Raw genomic sequence first — 27,978 nt, forward strand, 5'->3', positions numbered from 1 at the left:
TTTTGGCATTCTGGACTCAATTTTGTAGACACTGGAGCCTAAATTAGAGTTTATGCGTCGTTCAATTCGAAGCTTTGGCATCCTCCCTTGGGTAAATCTCCGGGCAAAGGATTGGTTTGTTCAAATTCCCGCCCATCTTTTTTGGGAAAAAGCAAAATGCTACATTTCATGACCAAGCCTTAAAACCCTAGACATTGTAGACTTTCTCTTCTAAGCCATTACCTCGCGAAAGTAAACTATTTGCCTTTAAAACTTTCATATTCAAAGATATAACACTTACATCCCTCTGGAAAGACTTGATACTTCCGGTTCAAATTCCCCACCACCACACAGGCAAGGTTCAAATTCCCTCCCCCTCTCATGTAAGGACGAGTGAAAGGGTTAATAGTTGAATAATGAGCTTGAGATGTCTTGTGGGAAACTTTGATGACTGCGAAGCGTGAATTACCTATCACGTTTGGAAATAACGAGCGAATAATCTTATCGATTCATATTTAATCTACCAGTCGTCCATATATTCACAGAACAGGCCAATACTTTTATTTCATTTTGCTTCTAAACGCACACTGGTAGGTTACTCACTACCAAAAGCCGAATAGAGGAGGAGTAGCGTGGCCAATCAGATTGTTACGTTTTGAAAAAACTTGAGCTGCACAACCTCATTTAGTTTCTAATGTTCGACAGTTACAACGTTTGGCTATTTCTGACTCTATCAGCAACTTTTTCTCTCTGTAGTTACTTTTATATCCCGTCCTCTTGAGTTATCCTTCCTCAGCACTCAAATTAGAGAAAAAATGCTTCAGTCTCTAATTGTGTTCAGCACGTTGTCAAGTCTTACTTTTTATTAACTCTCTAAGTCGATTTCGGTGTTCTACTCCCTCGTCATTTTTTTTGTGCTTTAATTAACAGATGAACACAAAACGCTTTACTCAATCAAGTAATCTTTTATTTCCCACTTTAAGTCTAACCACTGAAAGCTCTTCAGAAATACTAATGCGGATGTTTTTTAAAAATAGGCTGACAATCCACATAACACTTTAGAAAACTACGCCCCTTATCACGATTACTAACAGTTTGATAATTCTCCCCTTCTCCCCTGGTTTGGGAAATTCAATACCCACTGATTTCCTAAGTGAATGAGTTCTTCGTGACAAAACTCGAGCAGACGAAGATTGACACTCTATCGCTAAGGCTCATGTGTAAGATGATTGTTTACATTTCTTACTTATACTCTAAACCGTTGTGAGATGGCGACTTTAGTATAAAGCAGCATCGGCAACTGGAAGATTCTTCCATTCTCTTACTTTTCAATGTCTACAATTTCATGTAACTGCTTCTAAGACACTGATAAGCATTACCCTTGAAAAAAATGTTCATAAAAATTTGCTTCTGTACCATCTTTGAATATGGAAGCGATCTTAGTAATGAACACTACTTAAGCAGCAGTGAATTTTTTTTCAGGCCTTTTTTTCACCACTGCTTAGGTAGTGTTCATTACTGCAAAAATTGCTTCCATGTTCCTTTCTTGACCCGCAATTCACGTAATTTTATAATTTTCAAATATTTACAGTGATTTATTTACCAATTTACGAGTTCATTTGGAACCAACATAATGACCACCTCCTAGTTGGCGTGTGTATCGGTTGGTAAGATACTAATTAGCTATATCCTTGAAAACAATGATCATTAAAATTTGCATATTTACTATCTTTGAATATGAAAGCGATCTTAGTAATAAACACTTGCAGTAAATTTTTTTCAGGCCTTATTTTCACTACTGGTTAAGGAGGAGAGGATTGCTTCCATATTCATTTCTTTATCAGCCTTTTATCCGCAGTTCACATATATGATTTAAATATGTTCACAATCATCTATTTACTCTCTTTTTAGTTGAATTCCACTCAAAATCACACAAGGGACTGTAATATGACGTTCTCAACGGGGTTAACCGATTACTTAACTGTTAGCCGTAAAATTGACAAATCTTAACCGTTAGTCGTAGGAAAAGTTAAACGTAAAACAAATTTATGGTGACAACAATGGAAAGATATTAGACGTTAGCCGTAAAATGGCCAGAATTTTAGCCGTTAGCCGTAAAAGTCATCACTCCATTGAGAACCTCCAATACTCTAAATGTGGCAAAACTAAGACCCAAAGAAACTTTTAATAGGAAGTCTTACACAGACCTTGCCTCCTGAGAGGTACTATTTTTATCTCCATTGCTTCATAAAAACTTTAAAAGTTAAAGCCTTTATAGCTGTTAGGTCTCATATGTTCAGAAGTACTCCGTACAGCTCAATTCCAGATAGGTATAGTCCATATTTACCAGAGGATTTTCTACCTGTCTGGAAAATTCGAAAAAAACGAAAAGCCGGTATTTCCCCTCCGACAGACCAGGTACCCGTATCAAATAGAGGAGGAACGAAGAACTGTGAATCTCTCCTGTAGTAAATAGTCTTAAGTTCTTTCCAGTTCTTTCCATCATGAGATCCCTCTAGTTGCCAATCGGTAAGTGCTGATTCTCCATGCCTTTTGCCTTGTCTCAAAGAGTAGTGTGTGATTATGAGTCGATTGCTTAAGCCCAGATCAATGGACCACCATGAATTTTCTCTTTCCGTTGTTCCAGCAATAACGCTTTCTTATGGTTTAATATGTCACTTGCTTCTCCCGGGCCATCAGAAGATCTAGAAGCACGCATTTTTGCAGAAGCATCTTTCTTTAGGAAGCAAATGACACCAGGACAATTTCCGGCAAATTCATTTCCAGTCGGAATGAAAACACCTGCCAGGAGTAAAAATAAAAGAAATTAAAATAACACTTAAAATAACGATGTAACCTCTTTCCTCATCATCTAGCATCTAACAACTATCTGTTATTACGTTCATCAGGTTATCAGTCTATCATTTCGTTTCCTTATTCATCTATTCAATTGATCATTTGTTCATGATCCGTCACAACCAATCGCCTATTGTGACAGTTAACCAAGAAATTATAACCCATTGCAGTAAACCCATAATTATGTCGCGAAAGCAATGGAACGTAGTTTTTCTTGGTCCCTTCTTGGTCACTATTCTTCTACTTACACCTTGCAACTTTTTTTTTCTCTGAAAAAAATTGTAAAGGAGTATTACCTCATGATAAACTGATCAACTCGACGCTTCAACACACCAAAAATTTAAATCACCGGGGACCGGGGTTGCCCAAGGGAGGGGGGGGTGTTGGGGGAATGTTGAAGCTTGGAATTGATCGACTTATAAATCGCAAGGAAGTGTGGTCTCTTATTGATTAAAAGTCGAACTACTGTCCCGTTCATTTACCATAAAAAATGTCATGTTTAATGGTAAATGAATGTTATTTTATGGTGTTAGGGTTAACACATGGCCAAACAACCTTAAAATGAAACAAATTAGCAGTGGATATCACAGCACATTTATCTTTGTTCATATGTACTTACGACTTCGGAATTTGCTGCACTTCCTAAGCTCCTCTTGTAACCTCTAGCATTCTGACTCAGAGCTTTTCTCTTTTCTGTTGAGCTCCTCTATTTGATTCAACAGGTCAAAAATTTGAATCTTTAGCTGATCCAGCTCCTCTGGATTTGTTTGAACTTGTAACTTCAATTTCAGTTCCCCCTCCTTGGCTTTTAGTCCTTCAATCTGTTTCCTCATCATTTTCTTTTCTTCCACAAGATCTTTGATTATCTCATCCTTTGTTTTTGTGCCCATCCTTTTCTGCTCGTCGTCTGCGCTCATGCCCTCGAGTTGGCAGATTTTGTTTTTTAATGTGTCTCTTTCTGCTTTTAAATCCTTGAGTTCCTTCTCCAACTTAGAACATCGCAAACATTTATTCGTTTCTAAATAAACAATCTTCAGATTAGAATAATTCAATTGATATTAACATAACGTCAATGAGAGCTTATGTAAAAAAATTTTAGTGAAGTAGCGATCGGACAACAGCCTTGCATGAAGGAAAAAAGACAAACTAGAGCTACAAGAAAAGACGATCAAACAAATTGATTAATATTGAACAAAATGAGACTACTCACTAGTACTATAAGAGGTTAAAAATAATTTATTCAAACCTGCAAGTGACACTGTGCGTTCGGTCAAAACAACCGCGTACGATCAAAACAATAATGTACAATGATATTTTTACATCTTTAAGGCGCAAAAAAGTTCAAATTCCAGCTAAACAGTACAAGGAATTGTTTAGTCTGTGCCCGAATCACTTTCGATGAAATGGGATCGTCGTTTGCGAGGTTTAACCATGTTTGTTTTTAGTTTTGGTGGTATAGAATTGCTCGAGTAAAGTGATGAGCATTGTCGGCTCGTATTTTTCTATTTCCTTGGCAGTTCACCTCTCTAAACACCACTTTTTCCAAACCGACAACCTAAAAGCAGTGCTTTCTACAGTGTTTTCGTTGTTAGATCCGTTTTTCAACTGTTGTATTGTTGTTACGGTGGCGAAAGAAAACCTACCTAAAATGCTGATCATTGTTTCGCTCGTAAATTTTCGGCATATCTAAATGTTGCGACATCCAAGGCTCGCATTTGATTGGCTATCTGTGAGTTTCCTTGCTTATTGACCAATCAGAATGTCTGGTTTGTTACTTCTTTGTACCGAATTAACCCTCTTCTGCATAGGTGTTCAGTTTTTCATTACGAAAGTAAATAGAACTGGATAAACCTGGTATTGAGAGATTTCCTTTACAAGAGGAGATTACGTACCAAGCAGTTTATCGACGACGTCTCTCCTTTCAATCTTTACAAGAGCATTTCGAAGGATTCCCACTGTTGCTTCTTTTCCATTTTTTTGTCTCCACTTTCGAAGCATTGTCCATGCCTTTTCACGGCATTCTTTGAAATCAGTTTCAATATTATCCATGAACGCTGATTCAAGCTTTAAGACTGTACCCAGGTCTCTCCATTTTGCGCCTACGTCATCACATATTGACCATAAGTGGATTTCATCGATAGGAGCCTGTTCAAATGGTATATCCCTAAAGGTGGCTGCAAAACAAGGAAACATAATTTCAACAAAAATTGTGACTTAATAAGAGCCGCATTAATTATAATTCCGAATGCCATATCTAATAATAACAAGGAACGACTTGGAAGAGATAATGAGTAAAACTGATACCGTTTTATGAATTTATGAACACAAAAACTTTCATTGTTGGCTTCTGAATCAGCCATCCGTCCAAGAGAATCAGTTTTGAATCCTGCTAATCCAGTTTCTGACTCGGCTAAATAAGCTAAAGGAAAGAAAGAAAAAAAACACTCCCGTAAGGATTGCAGAGAATCAACGATCAGGCTTTTTTCTCTTTCGAAGAACGCATTAAAAAAGTACAATCCTACTCCAGAAAAAGGTGGTAAGAATTATTCAAGAAGTACTTATCCCGCTCATGCTGTACCTATATGTAAGCGGTTGAAAATTCTTAATCTAAACAATATATATCGATTCCAATTAGGAAGATTGTGTTTTTGTGTTTTTTGTTCTTAGCTATTACACCAGACGATGCCGTTTCTCTTAGATACCACCTTACAGAACAAATATTAGACAGTTTGTGCTATGTTTCCTAGGACCTAAAGTTCTCAATTCTCTGAATATAGAAATCCAAAATGTTACCGTAAAGTTTCGATAGTAGCGACCCCCCGAAAGTAGCGCCCCCCCCGAAATTAACTTCAATTTTTTGTGGCCGCAAGTAAATCCCGAAAGTAGTGACCCCCCCCCCCCCCTCGAAAGCAGCGAGACCGATTTTTTAATTGTACACCGTCTACCTTTAATTTCTCAATCAATACTCAAAATTTTAGTGTACAATAATATGTTCATGCAGTGTCACAAATTTTTCACGATAACACACTTTCATTTACAACAAGGGGAAGCTTTATGCCACCATTCGTCCTTGACATCAGTAAGAAGAACTAAACCGGTATAATTTCGTATTAACAACAGCAACGTTTCTTCAAATCGAAATTGAAAACTCTATATAGTTTTCGTTGATTAACATGAACATTTCTTCCAATTATATGATACTGAGATACCGGTACGGGGAACAGACTAAAACGCAGCGGTGCGTCATGCAGTACAATCGTAGCAGTTTGGCTTTCCTCCTCTGCGTCAGTGAAGAACTCGATCTGTTCTATATCGGCTGATTCACCCACGCGGTAGTCCGGTAAATCATCGATATTTATTTCACTGTCCCTGTTTCAGGAAATGGGTAGTGAAATCCCGCATTCCACAAATGAACGGATAACTGTCTTTCAGCCGGTGCGAGGTTTCTTGCCATGCCGTACCCACCCATTTCGTGAAAAGCACACGTTGATCACCAGCAGTCACTTTTTCTGTCATAAAGCGCTCTGGATTTGCGGAAAGTGTTCCGTGGCTAGTCTAGTCTTAGTCTATCAACACTTTTCTTAAATTCCGCATTAAATGTAACATCGAGTGGTTGAACCTTGCTCGTTGCGCCGTAAGGTACAAGCCCCAATGTCGTCTGGCACTCTTGCGTCAGAACGGTCTTTATCCTCTCTGTTCTTTGAGCTCTTTGCGCATCATAGATAAGCTAGAAGTCTATCGCCTGGTTGACCAAACATGTTTGGCTTCTTCAACATATTTCTGAGCCAGAAGACGATGATTTCCTCGTTGCACCACGCGTTCTCTTGGAACTTGACCACGACTCTTGGATCATACTGCCTCTTTTCTCCGTCTGGAGTTCTTTGTCCTGTGCCTTAAAGATCCACAAAGGTTTGATGCAAGGCTCACCATCGGCAAATATGGTCAGTTGCACGGTAAAGTCTCTTATCATGGCCTTCACCTGTCGTCCGAGTCCATACTGACTTTTCTCCTTTTTCTGCATAAGTAGCTCACCCTTCAGCTCAGTTGCTTTAACTGTTGCCGTTCTTCTGAAATATCTGGTAAATTGTTGAATAGAGGTACGCAGTGTTTCAGACTTACAAGCCATTGATGGAAAAGATGACTTGCTGTGTATCTGGCTAAAGCAGGAGAGCGCCTGAAGGTGTAAGGGTTCAAGGAGGAGGCATCGATATTCCTTGCGTTTATGAAATTGGCGTCAAGAAAGGACTTAGAAGTCTAAGAAAAGAACTAAGAGACAGTCTAATACAACTCGTCCAGACCACTGACAATACAATCTAGGAAGACATCCGGAGCCCACCCATGTCGCAGTTAAAACATGAAACTGGATAGACGAATTTTGTCTCATTTGTTTATTGGTGTAGATATTGATTTATTTTGTTACCGTATTGCTGTGTTTATCGTTGTTACCTTCTTTTTATGAAACACAATCGATACCTATGGAATGCAAATAAAATGTTGTTCTTTTTTTAATTTTAAGTTGTTCATTTTTTATTTGGGAAAAAAAGCTCGCGCCAGCTCTATTTGTAAACGATTTTTGTTCCCCGAAAGTAACGACCCCCAAATGCTGCTAATTCCGAAAGTAATGAGGGTCGCTACTATCGGAACTAAATTGCAAAAATTACTGCTAAGTTGATATCCTACTTCCCGTTTTTTTCTTACTTTTCTCAAGCTGCTTAAGTATATGTTTGTTTGAATGTCAGCAAGTGTTGGTGTTGTTTTATGTGCGTGGGTTCTTTCCTTTTTAATCTGAAATATTATGTATCTAAATCATGCCATATAACTAACACCTCACTATTGTGAAATATGAGAGGTCTTTAGATCAAATAAGCCTCTTGGTTTCTCTACAGGATTCCTCGCCAAATGTTAAATTTTCAGTTATATTATATTATATTGTATTATATTATATCATAATAATGTATGTGTAATTCCTTTACCTCCATTGATGTATCACAATTAAAAAATGGCAGAACAAAAAAACAAAAAAAAAATTTAAACAAGCAATAATGCCACAAAACAAGAGTCGACTGTCGAGAAAACGGTGAAAAGTGATAATGTGACGGTGCAATAGTCAGTGGACGGGCATTATCTGCGTTTCCCCGTAAGAAATTCCCGTAAACGATTATGATAACAGCTTTTCATGAAAAATATTTAATTTAGCTCGTGGATGAAAATCAAGTTGAACTCTTATATTTACACTCAGCGTCAAATTGACTCAATAGATCTTTGATATATTTAAAAAGATAGTTAGTACATATATCGATGCATTTCTGTGGTTCAGAAATTTTTTGTGCAGTGCCAGTTCTAAACGAAAGACATACAGTTATTTTAGAAGTAGGTTCTGCGACATTATATCCTCTCTAGAATATTATGGGGTGTGAAAATTATTCAGTTAGCTGAGCTTTACAAACATTACCATGAACTTTGTGTCTTGCAATTTGGTGTGAAATCATCCGTGTGATTTCACAATCAAGCCAGAACGCAGCACTAGCTCTATTGAATCACAAGTATGATTTCAGACTAAGATTATGCGATACGAAGTGCAATTACCCCTGCCAAAATAAAGGAACATTTAATTCAGTACAAAATATTATTAATCCAGTACTGAGATTGTTTGTAATTTGTTGCAAGATTTCCCAAATGGCCTTCCTGTCTTTTATTTTACTTCAAATTGATTGGTTACTTTAAACGAGTCTTGAAATCTGATTGGTTGTTTTGCTTTAGTATGAATTTCTTTAAATATCACATTCGTACCTACAGAGTTTTGAAATTCTTCTAATGCACAAGTTATGGCCAGATGCCACGTAATTTCACAAACCACTCAAGTTTGCCCGCTTCAATGGTTATGAATGATTGATGATGTCGGGCATATGAGCGATGTTAAGTACTATCTTTGCATAATCATAAATTGCTTCAATTCCTTCAACATTCCACAGCCCCGTTGGTTTGTAATTTTTCATTTTCTCACAACTTCTCATTCTATGAAACATTCTCGCCTCTCTATATCCTATATGAAACGAAGGAGTCAAACCTGTGATTATAATTAGGAACAAAGTTTATTGAACATGGTTGCTTTGTTTTCTTTTCATGATGAAAGTTCTCCGCGTATTATAGCGATTACGTCTACATGGTAAATCAATTAGATCGCAGCATTCGTCTTCTCCTGTCATCAAGTTACTCTTCTCAAAGTATTATTTGATAAGTTATTGCAAAGAGAATTCGACAACGAAAAGCAACTCTTGGCTGAGCTTTGCCCGTTGATCGCATTCAGGCTATGCACTAATGTTCTGTTTGTTGGCATTCTTTCATCCGGGCCCTTAAGCATGACGAAGGGAATTAATAGTAGAACCCACTGTTGTATTATTTAACCGAAGTTTTCGTTGAATGCCATTGCTGGCGTATTTTCATAGAACTAAAAACTAGTTTGGAAAATAAAATCGTGTTACAAGAACCGACTTTCGTAATTTGATAAGGCGTTTGGATGTATTTATGACTTTCTCCCCTGAGGTTGTCCAAACGTCAGTGACTTTTATGTTATCGACAACAGTCCTCTTAAGATTACTCTCCCTCGGACAATCAGACTTAACCACAGATCAACAGTTAGTCCTAGTTTCAAACCATATACGATCTAAACCATTTAAGATAAGGCTTACCGTTCAAATTGAACCTGACTAATTGCGCTCCACAAAAGTAAGTTTTCTAGAACGTTTATGGCACCGCTCTTTGAGACAATTAAACTCACATGACACCCTTACCGCAGAATGCTGTTGTAGCGGGTCAGGATTCAAGAGGAGGAAACTCAAAGACCTATTGTAAACTCTGGCAGATTTTGGTATATTTAAAGAGATAATTTGCATTTGAATCAACGCAGTTTTGCAATTTAGCAACTTTGTTATGGAAATTTACGATCTTCCTGTTATCACACACCGTCGAGCGGAGGGAACTCAAAGAGAATTTTTTTGAAACAAAGAAACTAGTTCATTAGTTCGCATCCTAATGAAGACTTGCCTACTTCACTGCCTACTTAACTCATGCAATTCACCACATTTTTTCGTGAAAAATGTTCAGGATTACTTGATAATATACTCTCTCAAGTATGTAATTACACTGACACAGTCAGCCTTTTTTTGCATCCCATCAAACACTGACAAGTCTGTTCAAGTTCTTACTGTCGCTCGTTCAACTTCAAGAGAAAAATGAGCAATTATTGGATGAGGTTGAGCATGATATCATGAATTATCAATGCCGAGGTCTGAAGCTTCGGTAGATAACATAAACACGAGGTTTTATAATTCATTGACAATGATAATGTTTTGTTATGCATTCTTTAATCAACCTGCAAAAAGAGGCATTACTCGGACGACTTTGAACTCGACATGATATCATGTCAAAAGGAGGTAAGTTTCTAAGGAAACTGTGGTGCTGCGTCGGTGGGTGAGTATAACAGAGTAATTAAAGTGCCCATGACACAATTTGTTTTTGCGTAAACATCTAGCTTATCATATGTAAAAGCCAATTCCGATAGAAGAAAAATTTCAAAAAACTTAAAACTCGGTTTTTTCGGGCCTTAAAGTGCTCTTATTTTGTCCTTCAAGTGTCCCGTGGACTGGTAACGAATTAGCGGCTGATGAAGTACAAAACTGTGAAAACTCTCAGTTGACACTTACAAATCTCTCACAACTCTGTGTACCACCTTCAGTAAGCTCTACGGAGAGTTGTGATACATCGTACTCAAGTAGTAGAGAGGAAATGGAAGTTGCGAGTACGGTTCAGCCCCTCTGAAGGAGAACCGCGTGCATCAAACGAAGATTTCGACGATGACTGACAAAGACGGTTTCTCGCCTGCGGTGTTCAGGTCAAGATTACAGCAAAAAATTCCCGTTACTGAATGTTTAGCTTGTTACGTTTGTGTTTTGCTTTCTACAGCGAAATCTATCATAAGAATGAATAGCTGTTTTCGTTTCTGTTGCCAAAACATTTTATTCCTTCGCACTATGTGCGGCGAAGGTTCCTCTCGGGCAGTGTTCTAGAGTTTTGCCGCTGTGGAGAAATTCCCTCAGTAAACTAAAAGCTAAAGTTTGGCGAAAGAATCAGCTGTGTCACGAGGCACGATGATTTTTCACCGAGAAGTCATCTGACAGTTTCACTGCAATTTGCTCCTTTCCTCAGAGATTGCAAAGACAGAGGCTATCGTCGCGATCGTAGAACCGGTCAAACTGAACGCAAAGCGAGCGAGTTTATTGTCATCTGATTCAATTGATCTATGTCTTAATCTACGTATTTACTGTACAGACCCGCGGCAACATGAAATCTATTTGTTGTACATGATTAGAAAAAGAGCAAATCATTGGTAAAGGTGACGACCGTTATACGTCTATTCTCCAAAAGATCATAGGTAAGAACCTATCAAAACGGGTGTATACTTGACTTTATAAATTGTGAAAAATGATAACGTGCGTGTGCACTGACGATAAACTACTCTTTATAATACATCTTTTTGCTAACACCCCGGAAAAAGTCATAAAATAACTCATTCACGGGCCAGCCGAGCGCTCATTAATCTAAGAGGCTAGAATAACCCTCGGCTACGCCTCAAAAAACTCTTTACCACCTTTAGTGCTTTTAAAATTTTTCCCATGAACGCACAGCTGACGCACGAAACAACTGTTCGGAGAATAAGAATCAATTTAGCTTCTTCAACTTGGCCTTTTTAACCCGCTCACAGGCCATTTCTCCAGTCTACCTCAGATTATTAACACCTCGGATTATTTTGGCACTCTACACTCAAACACTGGAGTCTAAATTAGAGTTTATGCGTCGTTCAATTCGAAGCTTTGGCATCCTCCCTCGGGTAAATCTCCGGGCAAAGGATTGGTTTGTTCAAATTCCCGCCCAATTTTTTTGGTAAAAAGCAAAATTCTACATTTCATGACCAAGCCTTAAACCCCTTGACCTTGTAGACTTTCTCTTCTAAGCCATTACCTCGCGAAAGTAAACTATTTACCTTTAAAACTTTCATATTCAAAGATATAACACTTGCATTCCTCTGGAAAGACTTGATACTTCCGGTTCAAATTCCCCACCTCAACCAGGCAAGGTTCAAATTCTCCCCCCCCCCCCACCCCCCCCTTCAAGTAAGGACGAGTGAAAGGGTTAATAGTTGAATAATGAGCTTGAGATGTCTTGTGGGAAACTTTGATTACTGCGAAGAGTGAATCACCTATCACGTTTGGAAATCACGAGCGAATAAACTTATCGATTCATATTTAATCTACCAGTCGTCCAAATTTCACAAAACAGGCTTCCACTGTTATTTCATTTTGTCTCTGAACGCACGCTGGTAGGTTACTGACTACTTAATGCCGAATAGAGGGCGAGTAGTGTGGCCAATCAGATTGTTACATTTTGATAAAATTTGAGCTGCACAACCCCATTTAGTTTCTAATGTTCGACAGTAACAACGTTTGCTATTTCTGACTCTATCGGCAACTTTTTCTCTCTGTAGTTACTTTTATATCTGGTCCTCTTGAGTTATCCTTCCTCAGCACTCGAATAAGAGAAAAATGACTCAGTCTCTAATTGTGTTCAGCACGTTGTCAAAACCCCTTTTTTTTTTTTAACTCTCTGAGTCTATTTCGGTGTTCCACTCCCTCATTACATTTTGCGTGCTTCAATTAACAGATGAACACAAAACGCTTCACTCAATCGAGTGATCTTTTATTTCTCACTTTAAGTCTAACCACTGAAGGCTCGTCAGAAATACTAATGCGGATGTTTTTGAAAAATAGGCTGACAATCCACTTTAGAAAACTACGCCCCTTATCACAATTATTAACAGTTTGATGATTCTCTCCTTCTCCCCTGGTTTGGGAAATTCAATAACTCACTAATTTCCTAGGTGAATGAGTTCTTCGTGACAAAACTCGAGCAGACGAAGATTAACACTCTATCGCTAAGGCTCATGTGTAAGATGATTGTTTGCATGTCTTACTTATAGTCTAGACCATTGTGATACGGTGCCTTCAGTATAAAGCAGCATGGACAACTGGCAGATTCTTCCATTCTCTTATTTTTCAATGTCTACAATTTCATGTAACTGCTTCTAAGACACTGATAAGCATTACCCTTGAAAAAATGTTCATAAAAATTTGCTTTTGTACCATCTTTGAATATGGAAGCGATCTTAGTAATGAACACTACTTAAGCAGCAGTGATTTTTTTTTTCAGGCCTTTTTTTCACCACTGCTTAGATAGTGTTCATTACTGCAAAAATTGCTTCCACACTCCTTTCTTGACCCGCAGCTCACGTAATTTTATCATTTTCAAATATTTACAGTAATTTATTCACCACTTTACGAGTTCATTTGGAACCAACATAATGACCACCTCCTAGTTGGCTTGTTGGCTTGGTTGGTAAGATACTAATTAGCAATATCCTTGAAAACAATGATCATTAAAATTTGCATATTTACTATCTTTGAATATGAAAGCGATCTTAGTAATAAACACTGGCAGTAAATTTTTTCCAAGCCTTATTTTCACTACTGGTTAAGTATAGTGTTTATTACTGCGAGGATGGCTTCCATATTCATTTCTTTATCAGTCTTTTATCCGCAGTTCACATATATGATTTAAATATGTTCACAGTCATCTATTTACTCTCTTTTTAGTTGAATTCCACTCAAAATCACACAAGGGACTGTAATATGACATTCTCAATGGGGTTAACCGATTACTTACCTGTTAGCCGTAAAATTGACAAATCTTAGCCGTTAGTCGTAAGAAAAGTTAAACGTAAAACAAATTTATGGTGACAACAATGGAAAGATATTAGACGTTAGCCGTAAAATGGCCAGAATTTTAACCGTTAGCCGTAAAAGTCATCACTCCATTGAGAACCTCCAATACTCTAAATGTGGCAAAACTAAGACCCAAAGACACTTTTAATAGGAAGTCTTACACAGACTTTGACTCCTGAGAGGTACTATCTTTATCTCCACTGCTTGATGAAAACTTTAAAAGTTAAAGCCTTTATAGGTGTTAGGTCTCATATGTTCAGAAGTACTCCGTACAGCTCAATTCCAGATAGGTATAGTCCAAATTTACCAGAGGAATTTCTACCTGTCTGGAAAATTCGAAAAAACGAAAAGCCGGTATTTCCCCTCCGACAGACCAGGTACCTGTATAAAATAGAGGAGGAGCGAAGAACTGTGAATCCTTCCCGTAGTAAATAGTCTTAAGTTCTTTCCAGTTCTTTCCATCATGAGATCCCTCTAGTTGTCAATCGGTAAGTGCTGATTCTCCATGCCTTCTGCCTTGTCTCAAAGAGTAGTGTGTGATTATGAGTCGATGGCTTAAGCCCAGATCAATGGACCACCATGAATTTTCTCTTTCCGCTGTTCCACTAATGGTGCTTTTCTTATGGTTCAATATGTCACTTACTTCTCCCGGGCCATCAGAAGATCTAGAAGCACGCAGTTTTGCGGAAGCATCTTTCTTTAGGAAGCATATGACACCAGGACAATTGCCGGCAAATTCATTTCCAGTCGGAAAGAAAACACCTGCTAAGAGTAAAAATAAAAAAAAATTTTAAAAAAAAACTTAAAATAACGACGTAGCCTCTTTCCTCATCATCTAGCATCTAACAACTATCTGTTATTACGTTCATCAGGTTATCAGTCTATCATTTCGTTTCCTTATTCATCTATTCAATTGATCATTTGTTCATGATCCGTCACAACCAATCGCCTATTGTGACAGTTAACCAAGAAATTATGACCCATTGCAGTAAACCCATAACTATGTCACGAAAGCAATGGAACGTAGTTTGTCTTGGTCCCTTCTTGGTCACTATTCTTCTACTTACACTTTGCAACTTTTTTTTTCTCTGAAAAAAATTGTAAGGAGTATCACCTCATGATGAACTGATCAACTCGACGCTTCAACACACCAAAAATTTAAATCACCGGGGACCGGGGTTGCCCAGGGGAGGGGGGGATGTTGGGGGAATGTTGAAGCTTGGAATTGATCGACTTCTAAATCGCAAGGAAGTGTGGTCTCTTATTGATTAAAAGTCGAACTACTGTCCCGTTCATTTACCATCAAAAATGTCATGTTTAACGGTAAATGAATGTTATTTTATGGTGTTAGGGTTAACACATGGCCAAACAACCTAAAAATGAAACAAATTAACAGTGGATATCACAGCACATTTATCTTTGTTCATATGTACTTACGACTTCGGAATTTGCTGCACTTCTTGAGCTCCTCTTGTAACCTCTAGCATTCTGACTCAGAGCTTTTCTCTTTTCTGTTGAGCTCCTCTATTTGATTCAACAGGTCAAAAATTTGAATCTTTAGCTGATCCAGCTCCTCTGGATTTGTTTGAACTTGTAACTTCAATTTCAGTTCCCCCTCCTTGGCTTTTAGTCCTTCAATCTGTTTCTTCATCATTTTCTTTTCTTCCACAAGATCATTGATTATCTCATCCTTTGTTTTTGTGCCCATCCTTTTCTGCTCGTCGTCTGCGCTCATGCCCTCGAGTTGGCAGATTTTGTTTTTTAATGTGTCTCTTTCTGCTTTTAAATCCTTGATTTCCTTCTCCAACTTAGAACATCGCAAACATTTATTCGTTTCTAAATAAACAATCTTCAGATTAGAATAATTCAATTGATATTAACATAACGTCAATGAGAGCTTATGTAAAAAAATTTTAGTGAAGTAGCGATCGGACAACAGCCTTGCATGAAGGAAAAAAGACAAACTAGAGCTACAAGAAAAAACGATCAAACAAATTAATTCATATTGAACAAAATGAGACCACTCACTAGTGCTATAAGAGGTTTAAAATTTGGAAAAAACAAAGAAAGATGAAACATTTGACATTCCCAGTCCCTAACGGTAGTATCTTTTCTAAACCGACTGACAAGTATCTACACACTCGGTATACTTTGCTACCGAATGTCGTGCTTCATCTTTTATAAAATGAAGTAAGAAACAAATCTTGTTACCACAGCATCACCTGGTGATTCATTAATCGTCCAATTTCAGTTGACTCAACTTTAGTTGAACAAGCCGAATTGTATGTTTTCGTCTTTCCTTCTTTTCTCCTCTTCATTCCTTGTTTTCCTATCGTCTTCCTGCTTAAGCTCTACCTGGATGATTTTTGTTTTTAATGTTTCTTTCTCTGTGTTCGTATCACTTAGTTTCTTTTCCAAACCAGAACAACGCAAAAAATATTCGGCTTTCTGTATATAAAGAATCTCCAGATTATCATCTTTAAAATTGCTCATTTTAAATCGTTATGATACCAATGAGGACCTGGCTGAAAAACCTTGAAATATTCATTTTTCTCCGAAAACCCCATCAAAAGAAAATTCTTACCGAATCAAAGAGATAGCACAAGGCTATTAGCGATATAAATGGGCTAATATTCAGCCCAACTTTTACCAAAACTTTAAAAAACATGCAGTCTGACTTCTTCAGAAAAGACAACAACTAAAAGAACTTTGCTAATGAAAATCATGATATGCTGTACAACAATTGACTGAACTTAGCAAAAAAAAAACAATTACTATCAAAATAGTAATATCAAAATATTCGGCAAGAACTAGACATCATGTCACAATTTGTATGCAAAATCTCACAGTGGTTATAATGAGGTTTCTTAACCGATTTATTAATATATTCATTTGATATGATTTGTACAGGTAATCAAATGATTTCAACGACCAACTAAATTGTGGTCTTTGAAAAAATTAACAAGTGCTTAGTTATTTCAAATTGCACAAGAAAAATCAAGTGATTACGTATTAATAATATTCATGAGAAAATACGAGATAGCCTATCATAATTATGCAGAAGCAAAGCGCGCACATCAAGTGCAAAAATAATTTATTCAAACCTGCAAGTGACACTGTGCGTTCGGTCAAAACAACCGCGTACGATAAAAACAATAATGTACAATGATATTTTTACATCTTTAAGGCGCAAAAAAGTTCAAATTCCAGCTAAACAGTACAAGGAATTGTTTAGTCTGTGCCCGAATCACTTTTGATGAAATGGAATCGTCGTTTGCGAGGTTTAACCATGTTGGTTTTTAGTTTTGGTGGTATAGAATTAGTCGAGTAAAGTGATAGGCTGGGTCGGCTCGTATTTTTCTATTTCCTTGGCAGTTCACCTTTCTAAACACCACTTTTTCCAAACCGACAACCTAAAAGCAGTGCTTTCTACAGTGTTTTCGTTGTTAGATCCGTTTTTAAACCGTTGTATTGTTGTTGCAGTGGCGAAAGAAAACCTACCTAAAACGCTGATCATTGTTTCGCTCGTAAATTTTCGGCATATCTAAATGTTGCGACATCCAAGGCTCGCATTTGATTGGCTATCTGTGAGTTTCCTTGCTTATTGACCGATCAGATGTCTGGTTTGTTACCGAATTAACCCTCTTCTGCATAGGTGTTCAGTTTTTCATTACGAAAGTAAATAGAACTGGATAAACCTGGTATTTAGAGATTTCCTTTACAAGAGGAGATTACGTACCCAGCAGTTTATCGACGACGTCTCTCCTTTCAATCTTTACAAGAGCATTTCGAAGGATTCCCACTGTTGCTTCTTTTCCATTTTTTTGTCTCCACTTTCGAAGCATTATCCATGCCTTTTCACGGCATTCTTTGAAATCAGTTTCAATATTATCCATGAACGCTGATTCAAGCTTTAAGACTGTACCCAGGTCTCTCCATTTTGCGCCTACATCATCACATATTGACCATAAGTGGATTTCATCGACAGGAGCCTGTTCAAATGGTATATCCCTAAAGGTGGCTGTAAAACAAGGAAACATCATTTCAACAAAAATTGTGACTTAATAAGAGCCGCATTAATTATAATTCCCAATGCCATATCTAATAATAACAAGGAACGACTTGGAAGGGATAATGAGTAAAACTGATACCGTTTTATGAATTTATGAACATAAAAACCTTCATTGCTGGCTTCTGAATCAGCCATCCGTCCAAGAGAATCAGTTTTGAATCCCGCTAATCCAGTTTCTGACTCGGCTAAATAAGCTAAAGGAAAGAAAGAAAAAAACACTCCCGTAAGGATTGCAGAGAATCAACGATCAGGCTTTTTTTCTCTTTCGGAGAACGCATTAAAAATGTACTATCCTACTCCAGAAAAAGGTGGTACGAATTATTCAAGAAGTACTTTTCCCGCTCATGCTGAACCTATACGTAAGCCGTTGAAAATTCTTAATCTAAACAATATATATCGATTCCAATAAGGAAGATTGTGTTTTTGTTTAAGATAGGCCGTCTTCCAGATGCTCTTAAAAGATTATTTTCGTTTTCGAGTAGCATTCTTAGCTATTACACCAGACGATGCAGTTTCTCTTAGATACCACCTTACAGAACAAATGTGCTATGTTTCCTAGGACCTAAAGTTCTCAATTCTCTGAATATAGAAATCCAAAATGTTACCGTAAAGTTTCGATAGTAGCGACCCCCCGAAAGTAGCGCCCCCCCCCGAAATTAACTTCAATTTTTTGTGGCCGCAAGTAAATCCCGAAAGTAGTGACCCCCACCCCCCTCGAAAGCAGCGAGACCAAGTTTTTTTTAATTGTATACCGTTTACCTTTAATTTCTCAATCAATACTCAAAATTTTAGTTACAATAATATGTTCATGCAGTGTCACAAATTTTTCACGATAAGACACTTTCATTTGCAACAAGGGGAAGCTTTATGCCACCATTCGTCCTTGATATTAGTAAGAAGAACTAAACCGGTATAATTTCGTATTAACAACAGCAACGTTTCTTCAAATCGAAATTGAAAACTCTATATAGTTTTCGTTGATTAACATGAATATTTCTTCGAATTAAATGACACTGAGATACCGGTACGGGGTACAGGCTAAAACGCAGCGGTGCGTCATGCAGTACAATCGTAGCAGTTTGGCTTTCCTCCTCTGCGTCAGTGAAGAACTCGATCTGCCCTATATCGGCTGATTCACCCATGCGGTAGTCCGGTAACCATCGATATTTATTTCACTGTCCCTGTTGTCGGAAATGGGTAGTGAAATCCCGCATTCCACAAATGAACGGATAACTGTCTTTCAGCCGGTGCGAAATTTCTTGCCATGCCGTACCCACCCACTTCGTGAAAAGCGCACGCTGCTCACCAGCAGTCACTTTTTCCGTCATAAAGCGCTCTGGATTTGCGGAAAGTGTTCCGTGGCTAGTCTAGTCTTAGTCTATCAACACTTTTCTTAAATTCCGCATTAAATGTAACATCGAGTGGTTGAACCTTGCTCGTTGCGCCGGAAGGTACAAGCCCCAATGTCGTCTGGCACTCTTGCGTCAGAATGGTCTTTACCCTCTCCGTTGTTTGAGCTCTATGCGCATCATAGATAAGCTAGAAGTCTATCGCCTGGCTGACCAAACATGTTTGGCTTCTTCAACATATTTCTGAGCCAGAAGACGATGATTTCCTCGTTGCACCACGTGTTCTCTTGGAACTTGACCACGACTCTTGGATCATACTGCCTCTTTTCTCCGTCTGGAGTTTTTTGTCCTGTGCCTTAAAGATCCACAAAGGTTTGATGCAAGGCTCACCATCGGCAAATATGGTCAGTTGCACGGTACAGTCTCTTATCATGGCCTTCACCTGTCGTCCGAGTCCATACTGACTTTTCTCCTTTTTCTGCATAAGTAGCTCACCCTTCAGCTCAGTTGCTTTAACTGTTGCCGTTCTTCTGAAATATCTGTGAAATTTCCTTTTCAATCTGAAATATTATGTATCTAAATCATACCATATAACTAATATCTCATATTGTGAAATATGAGAAGCCTTTAGCTCAGATAGGCCTCTTGGTTTCTCGACAGGATTCCTCGCCAAATTTTCAGTTATATTATATTATATCATATTATATTATATCATAATAATGTATGTGTAATTCCTTTTACCTCCATTGATGTAATACAATTAAAAAATTGCAGAACAAAAAAAAGCAAACAAAATTTAAACAAGCAATAATGCCACAAAACAAGAGTCAACGGTCTAGAAGACGATGAAAAGTGATAATGTGACGGTGCAATAGTCAGTGTACGGGTATTATCTGCGTTTCCCCGTAAGAAATTCCCGTAAAGGATTATGATAACAACTTTTCATGAAAAATATTTAATTTGGCCGTAGATGAAAATCAAGTTGAATTCTTATATCTACACTCAGCGTCAAGTTGAGTCAATAGATCTTTGAAATATTTAAAAAGATAGTTAGCACATATATCGATGCATTTCTGTGGTTCAGAAATTTGTTTTGTGCAGTGTCAGTTCTAAACGAAAGACATACAGATATTTTAAAAGTAGGTTCTGTGACATTATATCCTTTCTGGAATATTATGGGGTGTTAATAATATTCAGTTTGCTGTGCTTTACAAATATTAACATGAACTTTGTGTCTTGCAATTTGGTGTGAAATCATCCGTGTGATTTCACAATCAAGCCAGAACGCAGCACTAGTTCTATTGAATCACAAGTATGATTTCAGACTAAGATTATGCGATACGAAGTGCAATTATCCCTGCCAAAATAAAGGAACATTTAATTCAGTACAAAATATTATTGATCCAGTACTGAGATTGTTTGTAATTTGTTGCAAGATTTCCCAAATGGTCTTCTTGTCTTTTATTTTACTTCAATTTGATTGGTTACTTTAAACGAGTCTTGAAATCGGATTGGTTGTTTTGCTTTAGTATGAATTTCTTTAAATATCACATTCGTGCCTACAGAGTTTTGAAATTCTTTTAATGCACAAGTTATGGCCAGATGCCACGTAATTTCACAAACCACTCAAGTTTGCCCGCTTCAATGGTTATGAATGATTGATGATGTCGGGCATATGAGTGATGTTAAGTACTATCTTTGCATAATCATAAATTGCTTCAATTCCTTCAGCATTCCACAGCCCCATTGGTTTGTAATTTTTCATTTTCTCACAACTCCTCATTCCATGAAACATTCTCGCCTCTCTATATCCTGTATGAAACGAAGGAGTCAAACCTGTGATTATAATTAGGAACAGAGTTTATTGAACGTGGTTGCTATGGTTTCTTTTCATGATGAAAGTGGTCCGCGCATTATAGCGATTACGTCTACATGGTCAATCAATTAGATCGCAGCATTCGTCTTCTCCTGTCATCAAGTTACCCTTCTCAAAGTATTATTTGATAAGGTATTGCAACGAAAAGCAACTCTTGGCTGAGCTTTGCCCGTTGATCGCATTCAGGCTATGCACTAATGTTCTGTTTGTTGGCATTCTTTCATCCGGGCCCTTAAGCATGACGAAGGTAATTAATAGTAGAACTCACTGTTGTATTATTTAACCGAAGTTTTCGTTGAATGCCATTGCTGGCGTATTTTCATAGAACTAAAAACTAGTTTGGAAAATAAAATCGTGTTACAAGAACCGACTTTCGTAATTTGATAAGGCGTTTGGATGTATTTATGACTTTCTCCCCTTCCTGAGGTTGTCCAAACGTCAGTGACTTTTATGTTATCGACAACAGTCCTCTTAAGATTACTCTCCCTCGGACAATCAGACTTAACCACAGATCAACAGTTAGTCCTAGTTTCAAACCATATACGATCTAAACCATTTAAGATAAGGCTTACCGTTCAAATTGAACCTGACTAATTCCGCTCCACAAAAATAAGTTTTCTAGAACGTTTATGGCACCGCTCTTTGAGACAATTAAACTCACATGACACCCTTACCGCAGAATGCTGTTGTAGCGGGTCAGGATTCAAGAGGAGGAAACTCAAAGACCTATTGTAAACTCTGGCAGATTTTGGTATATTTAAAGAGATAATTTGCATTTGAATCAACGCAGTTTTGCAATTTAGCAACTTCGTTATGGAAATTTACGATCTTCCTGTTATCACACACCGTCGAGCGGAGGTACCTCAAGGAGAATTTTTTTGGAAACAAAGAAACTAGTTCATTATTTCGCATCCTAATGAAGACTTGCCTACTTCACTGCCTACTTAACTCATGCAATTCACCACATTTTTTCGTGAAAAATGTTCAGGATTACTTGATAATATACTCTCTCAAGTATGTAATTACACTGACACAGTCAGCCTTTTTGTGCATCCCATCAAACACTGACAAGTCTGTTCAAGTTCTTACTGTCGCTCGTTCAACTTCAAGAGAAAAATAAGCAATTATTGGATGAGGTTGAGCATGATATCATGAATTATCAATGCCGAGGTCTGAAGCTTCGGTAGATAACATAAACACGAGGTTTTATAATTCATTGACAATGATAATGTTTTGTTATGCATTCTTTAATCAACCTGCAAAAAGAGGCATTACTCGGACGACTTTGAACTCGACATGATATCATGTCAAAAGGAGGTAAGTTTCTAAGGAAACTGTGGTGCTGCGTCGGTGGGTGAGTATAACAGAGTAATTAAAGTGCCCATGACACAATTTTTTTTTTTGCGTAAACATCTAGCTTATCATATGTAAAAGCCAATTCCGATAGAAGAAAAATTTCAAAAAACTTAAAACTCGGTTTTTTCGGGCCTTAAAGTGCTCTTATTTTGTCCTTCAAGTGTCCCGTGGACTGGTAACGAATTAGCGGCTGATGAAGTACAAAACTGTGAAAACTCTCAGTTGACACTTACAAATCTCTCACAACTCTGTGTACCACCTTCAGTAAGCTCTACGGAGAGTTGTGATACATCGTACTCAAGTAGTAGAGAGGAAATGGAAGTTGCGAGTACGGTTCAGCCCATCTGAAGGACTAACCGCGTGCATCAAACGAAGATTTCGAGGATGACTGACAAAGACGGTTTCTCGCCTGCGGTTTTCAGGTCAAGATTACAGCAAAAAATTCCCGTTACTGAATGTTTAGCTTGTTGCGTTTGTGTTTTGTTTTCTATGGCGAAATCTATCATAAGAATGAATAGCTGTTTTCGTTTCTGTTGCCATAACATTTTATTCCTTCGCACTATGTGGGGCGAAGGTTCCTCTCGGGCAGTGTTCTAGAGTTTTGCCGCTGTGGAGAAATTCCCTCAGTAAACTAAAAGCTAAAGTTTGGCGAAAGAGTCAGCTGTGTCACGAGGCACGATGATTTTTCACCGAGAAGTCATCTGACAGTTTCACTGCAATTTGCTCCTTTCCTCAGAGATTGCAAAGACAGAGGCTATCGTCACGATCGCAGAACCGGTCAAACTGAACGCAAAGCGAGCGAGTTTATTGTCATCTGATTCAATTGATCTATGTCTTAATCTACGTATTTACTGTACAGACACGCGGCAACATGAAATCTATTTGTTGTACATGATTAGAAAAAGAGCAAATCATTGGTAAAGGTGACGACCGTTATACGTCTATTCTCCAAAAGATCATAGGTAAGAACCTATCAAAACGGGTGTATAATTGACTTTATAAATTGTGAAAAATGATAACGTGCGTGTGCACTGACGATAAACTACTCTTTATAGTACATCTTTTTGCTAACACCCCGGAAAAAGTCATAAAATAACTCATTTACGGGCCAGCTGAGCGCTCATTAATCTAAGAGGCTACAATAACCCTCGGCTACGCCTCAACAAACTCTTTACCACCTTTAGTCCTTTTAAAATTTTTCCCATGAACGCACAGCTCACGCACGAAACAACTGTTCGGAGAATAAGAATCAATTTAGCTTCTTCAACTTGGCCTTTTTAACCCGCTCACAAGCCATTTCTCTGGTCTACCTCAGATTATTAACACCTCGGATTATTTTGGCACTCTACACTCAATTTTGTAGACACTGGAGTCTAAAATTAGAGTTTATGCGTCGTTCAATTCGAAGCTTTGGCATCCTCCCTTGGGTAAATCTCCGGGCAAAGGATTGGTTTGTTCAAATTCCCGCCCATCTTTTTTGGTAAAAAGCAAACTACATTTCATGACCAAGCCTTAAAACCCTTGACCTTGTAGACTTTCTCTTCTAAGCCATTACCTCGCGAAAGTAAACTATTTACCTTTGAAACTTTCATATTCAAAGATATAACACTTGCATAATCCCCACCTCAAATTCCCCACCTCACGCAGGCAAGGTTCAAATTCTCTTTCCCCCCCCCCCCCCTTTCAAGTAAGGACGAGCGAAAGGGTTAATAGTTGAATAATGAGCTTAATATATCTTGTGGGAAACTTTGCTGAGTGCGAAGCCTGAATCACCTGTCACGTTTGGAAATAAACAGCGAATAATCTTATCGTTTTATATTAAATCTACCAGTCGTCCAAATTTCACAAAACAGGCTTACACTTTTATTTCATTTTGCTTCTAACGCACACTGGTAGGCTACTCACTACTTAATGCCGAACAGAGGGCGAGTAGCGTGGCCAATCAGATTGTTACGTTTTGATAAAACTTGAGCTGCACAACCCCATTTAGTTTTTAATGTTCGACAGTTACAACGTTTGGCTATTTCTGACTAAATGAGCAACGTTTTCTCTCCGTAGTTACTTTTATATCCCGTCCTCTTGAGTTATCCTTCCTCGGCACTTGAATAAGAGAAAAAATGCCTCAGTCTCTAATTGTGTTCAGCACGTTGTCAAAATTCTTACTTTTTATTAACTCCTTGAGTCTATTTCGGTGTTCCACTCCCTCATAATTTTTTGCGCGCTTCAATTAACAGATGATCAGTCAGCGGTTAGATGATATTAGTTTATTCAAAGTTGCTATAATGCATACTATTTGTAACAGGCGGATATTCATAACAGTTGCACTTTTGGCAGCGCTGTTTCATTGGTTTGCTTGTTTTGCTTCTCCAATTTTAAGAAGGTGTTCACAGCTACGGAGCGGTGTTTAAAAAGCAATGCCTTTTTACAACCGTAACACTGCAGTTTGTGTTTGATTGTGGATAAGCTGTATCTTTTTGTCTCCTGTAGTCCCAGTTGTTAAATATAGAATGTGTGTGAACGCACACTTAGGTGCGCGGAGACGAAACTACCCCGGCTAAAATTTCAACTAACATTCTTTACTAAAATATCTTTACTACAATGTCTTTACTATCATTTCAAGGAACCAGTCCACTTTTTCGAGTGATGTCGTTTAATGAAGTTCTTGAAGTCTATTAAAAACTAAGAAAGTTGATTTCAAACCCTTTAAGAACTTATTCGAGGACCAAACAATAAAAGTGCGAGCAATGTCCGTGTCGCTTGCTGCTGAAATAAATCATCACGGCTTGGCCTGAATAGTCATTCATGAGAGCGAATGTATCAATTTTATTGTGCAACATGAAATACAGACTTTGACCAAATATCACGTGGCGAAAAACTTGAGACAAACCAGTCGACCATAAACACCGAATGCTTTAGGGAGACTTTTCAGATCGGTGTTTGTTGAGAGGATATTTATCCTTTCGACTGGTCGAACACCATGCGATCCACTGACGAGAAATTACCCAAGACCACCATGCGCGCCCAAATACGAAGTTAACCGATAAGACCATGCGCACCTAGTTTGTTCTAATTAAGATCATTTTCTACCCACAATGATGTTACCCGTACCCCATAGAACCACATTAAGAACCAGTGAAACAAATAACACTTCAAGAAAATGTATTTCTTTTTTTTTGACAAACTTCAACAACAATTTTACAACTGTCCCGGATGTATGTGACCTACGTCACACGTCACGCATTTCCGTTACGATTATCGCTTATTTCTACTTGTTTACAACCTAACAATAACAAAACTTTTCACTTTCATATAGATACACGCGGGAGCTCCTATGATGCCTCCTCGGGTGTCTGACCTCTAGGCCGGAAACGCTGCGGGGGCAACTAACCCTGGAATATTTTCACTCAGCGACTTTTGATACAGCAGGAACGAATTGAAGATGCTTCTTCTCTCTTTCGTAAAATAATATTCACAGTGCCAAGTAGATGCTCAACCTAAAAACTATAAAGATCTTTAAACTATAAAGATCTTTGATTCAATAAACTTGCAATCTACCCCTGATCACACAGTGAACGGAAATACCCCAAAGTAGCAAAACGAAGGATATATCACACACCAAAGAAAACCTAAGAACGTACAAACAAAGAGTCATCTGACTCTGAAAGTATGCTCTTTTATAGTTATTGATATTGTAAGGAAGTCGTCCACAAAACCTTCACTATTTCAAAATTTAAGAAGTTAGTTAAAAGCGATATTGTCAACGATTTTTAGTTACGTGTATTTACATTCTTTTAAATTGTAGTTGTGTCGTTTCCCAAATTATCTGGTGAGCTAGTCTCTCCTATTTCCGTATTTCCTCGAGGAAGCGCCCACGTTCCAATAAGCACCATCCTTCAAATAAGCCCAAACTCACAGGGCCAATGTATCAAACAAGCACCGCCCCCTCCTCCCTCACTTTCCTAAAAATAGCGATAAAAGTGAAACATGTTTCTTTTGCCATAGCACTTATAACTTTTAGGCTTCTACTACAGCTAAATCATCAAAGGAGGATAGTTTCTTCACCGTTCCAGTTATTTCCTCCTTGCAAAGTTCCTTTAGGTCCGTTATCCGTTTTTTAAATTTTTGTACATCTTAAAAAGCGACCTCCTTCGAATAAGTGCCCCTTCCTTTGGCCAAGTTTTTAAATAAGCGCCCGCGCGCTTATTCGAGGAAATACGGTGGGTATATAATGTTGTCAACTGTTATAAGTTGTCATAGATATTCAGTTATGTGCTTTTTTCATACAATATTTTATACTCGTGTGTAAATTGAACTATTTCACTTTCCTAATAGCGCAGTGATAGCCTTTTTTCTCTTTTTTTCTTTCTTTTTATGTATCTATCTTGCTGACCTGTATTCTATTTTCATCCAATGCTGATGTCAACTGGCTACCTGGCTCCGCTAACCCCTTTAGTTATTCCTGGAAGCCAGTCCTCTGAATTTATTTTCAACATTTTTTTAATAGCTTCTAAGGTAAGAGAGAGTGCAAATAAACATTGTTTTCATTGTTGTTGATTTTGTTACTAGCCAAAAACTATAGGTTCAGGCATTCAAGGTTGTTAGCCTCTTACATATACAGGAGCATTCCGAACAGCTCAATTCCAGATAAATATACTCCATATTTGTGACAGGAATTTCTACCTGTTTGGAAAATTCGAAAATAACGATAAGCTCCTACTTCTCCTCCAACCGACCATGTACCTGTATAAAATGGAGGAGGAGCAGAAAACTGTATATCATTCTTGCTGTGAAGAGTTTCAAGTTCTTCCCAGTTCATCTCATCATTAGATCCCTGCAGTTTCCAGTGTGTAAGTGCTGACTCTCCATCTCTTTTGCCTTGTCTTAGAGAGTAATGTGTAATTACGAGACGGAAACTTGGGCCCAGATCAATAGACCACCACGAGTCTTTTGTCTCTTTTGTTCCACTGATAGTTCCTTTCTGATGGTCAAATATGTCACTTGCTTTTCCTGGTCCATCGGAAGATCTTGAAGCAAGCACTTTTGATGAGTCAGAATGTCTCCTCAAGAAGCATATAACACCATGGCATATTTTGGCAAATTCCTTTCCAGTTGGTAAGAAGACGCCTGATTGGGAGCAAATGTTAGAATATAATTATAAATACAACGTAATACCCGATCATTTAATGTACAACAACTATCAGTAACAATCCATTCATCACTTCATTTGTTGGTAAAGTCTACTAAGTAACGGAGATACTTTGTGCAGTCTGATTGCCCGAAAACAGATCTTTCATTGTAATGGAAAACTCATGGCTAAGTTAGGAGAGCAATCAATGGACTTTACGATCGATTTTTAGGCGAACCGTTGTTCACTTGGAATGCTAAGAAAATATAGGTCCTAAAAGATTGTTTATCACTGGTCCTCTCAGCCGTGCCTCGCAAACCTTTTTCCCGTTTCTCTTAAAATCTTGTGGAGTTATAACATCGACAATTAGCTGCTGCTCCATCCACTTTAAAAAAGATTAACTAAACACGAGGTGGTTGACGTGGCATGTATGCAAACCTAAGACGCAGCCGAAGGTTTGCAAAACTTTTGAGAATTCTCCAAGCCTCTCGAGTGTTTAGATGACAGTATGAAAACACAAAAAAAAATTA

The 27,978-nt window shown here is 38.0% G+C and overlaps 1 protein-coding gene and 1 pseudogene across 3 annotated transcripts in view; both read right to left on the bottom strand.

Moving 5' to 3' along the window:
- Positions 1 to 1,022: 1,022 nt before the first annotated feature.
- LOC136283995 (serine/threonine-protein kinase MRCK beta-like) lies at positions 1,023 to 17,869 on the bottom strand (annotated as a pseudogene).
- Positions 14,293 to 27,978, bottom strand: part of LOC131781083 (paramyosin) — a 58,686-nt gene continuing 45,000 nt past the window's right edge. Inside the window, exons 12-15 of one of the 3 annotated variants that reach the window (XM_066173653.1) lie at positions 17,850 to 17,936; positions 17,410 to 17,691; positions 15,108 to 15,506; positions 14,293 to 14,432 (exon numbers count right to left, since the gene is read on the bottom strand). In XM_066173653.1, the coding sequence (XP_066029750.1) occupies positions 15,151 to 15,506; positions 17,410 to 17,691; positions 17,850 to 17,936 (725 nt within the window). In that variant the 3' untranslated portion in view covers positions 14,293 to 14,432; positions 15,108 to 15,150. Of the gene's footprint in view, positions 14,436 to 15,107; positions 15,507 to 17,409; positions 17,692 to 17,849; positions 17,937 to 25,465; positions 27,448 to 27,978 lie in introns of those variants that run through there. The other 2 variants (XM_066173652.1, XM_066173654.1) reach the window with 2 other exon arrangements.

Source organism: Pocillopora verrucosa, chromosome 10 (genome assembly GCF_036669915.1).
Source record: "Pocillopora verrucosa isolate sample1 chromosome 10, ASM3666991v2, whole genome shotgun sequence".
NCBI lineage: Eukaryota > Metazoa > Cnidaria > Anthozoa > Scleractinia > Pocilloporidae > Pocillopora > Pocillopora verrucosa.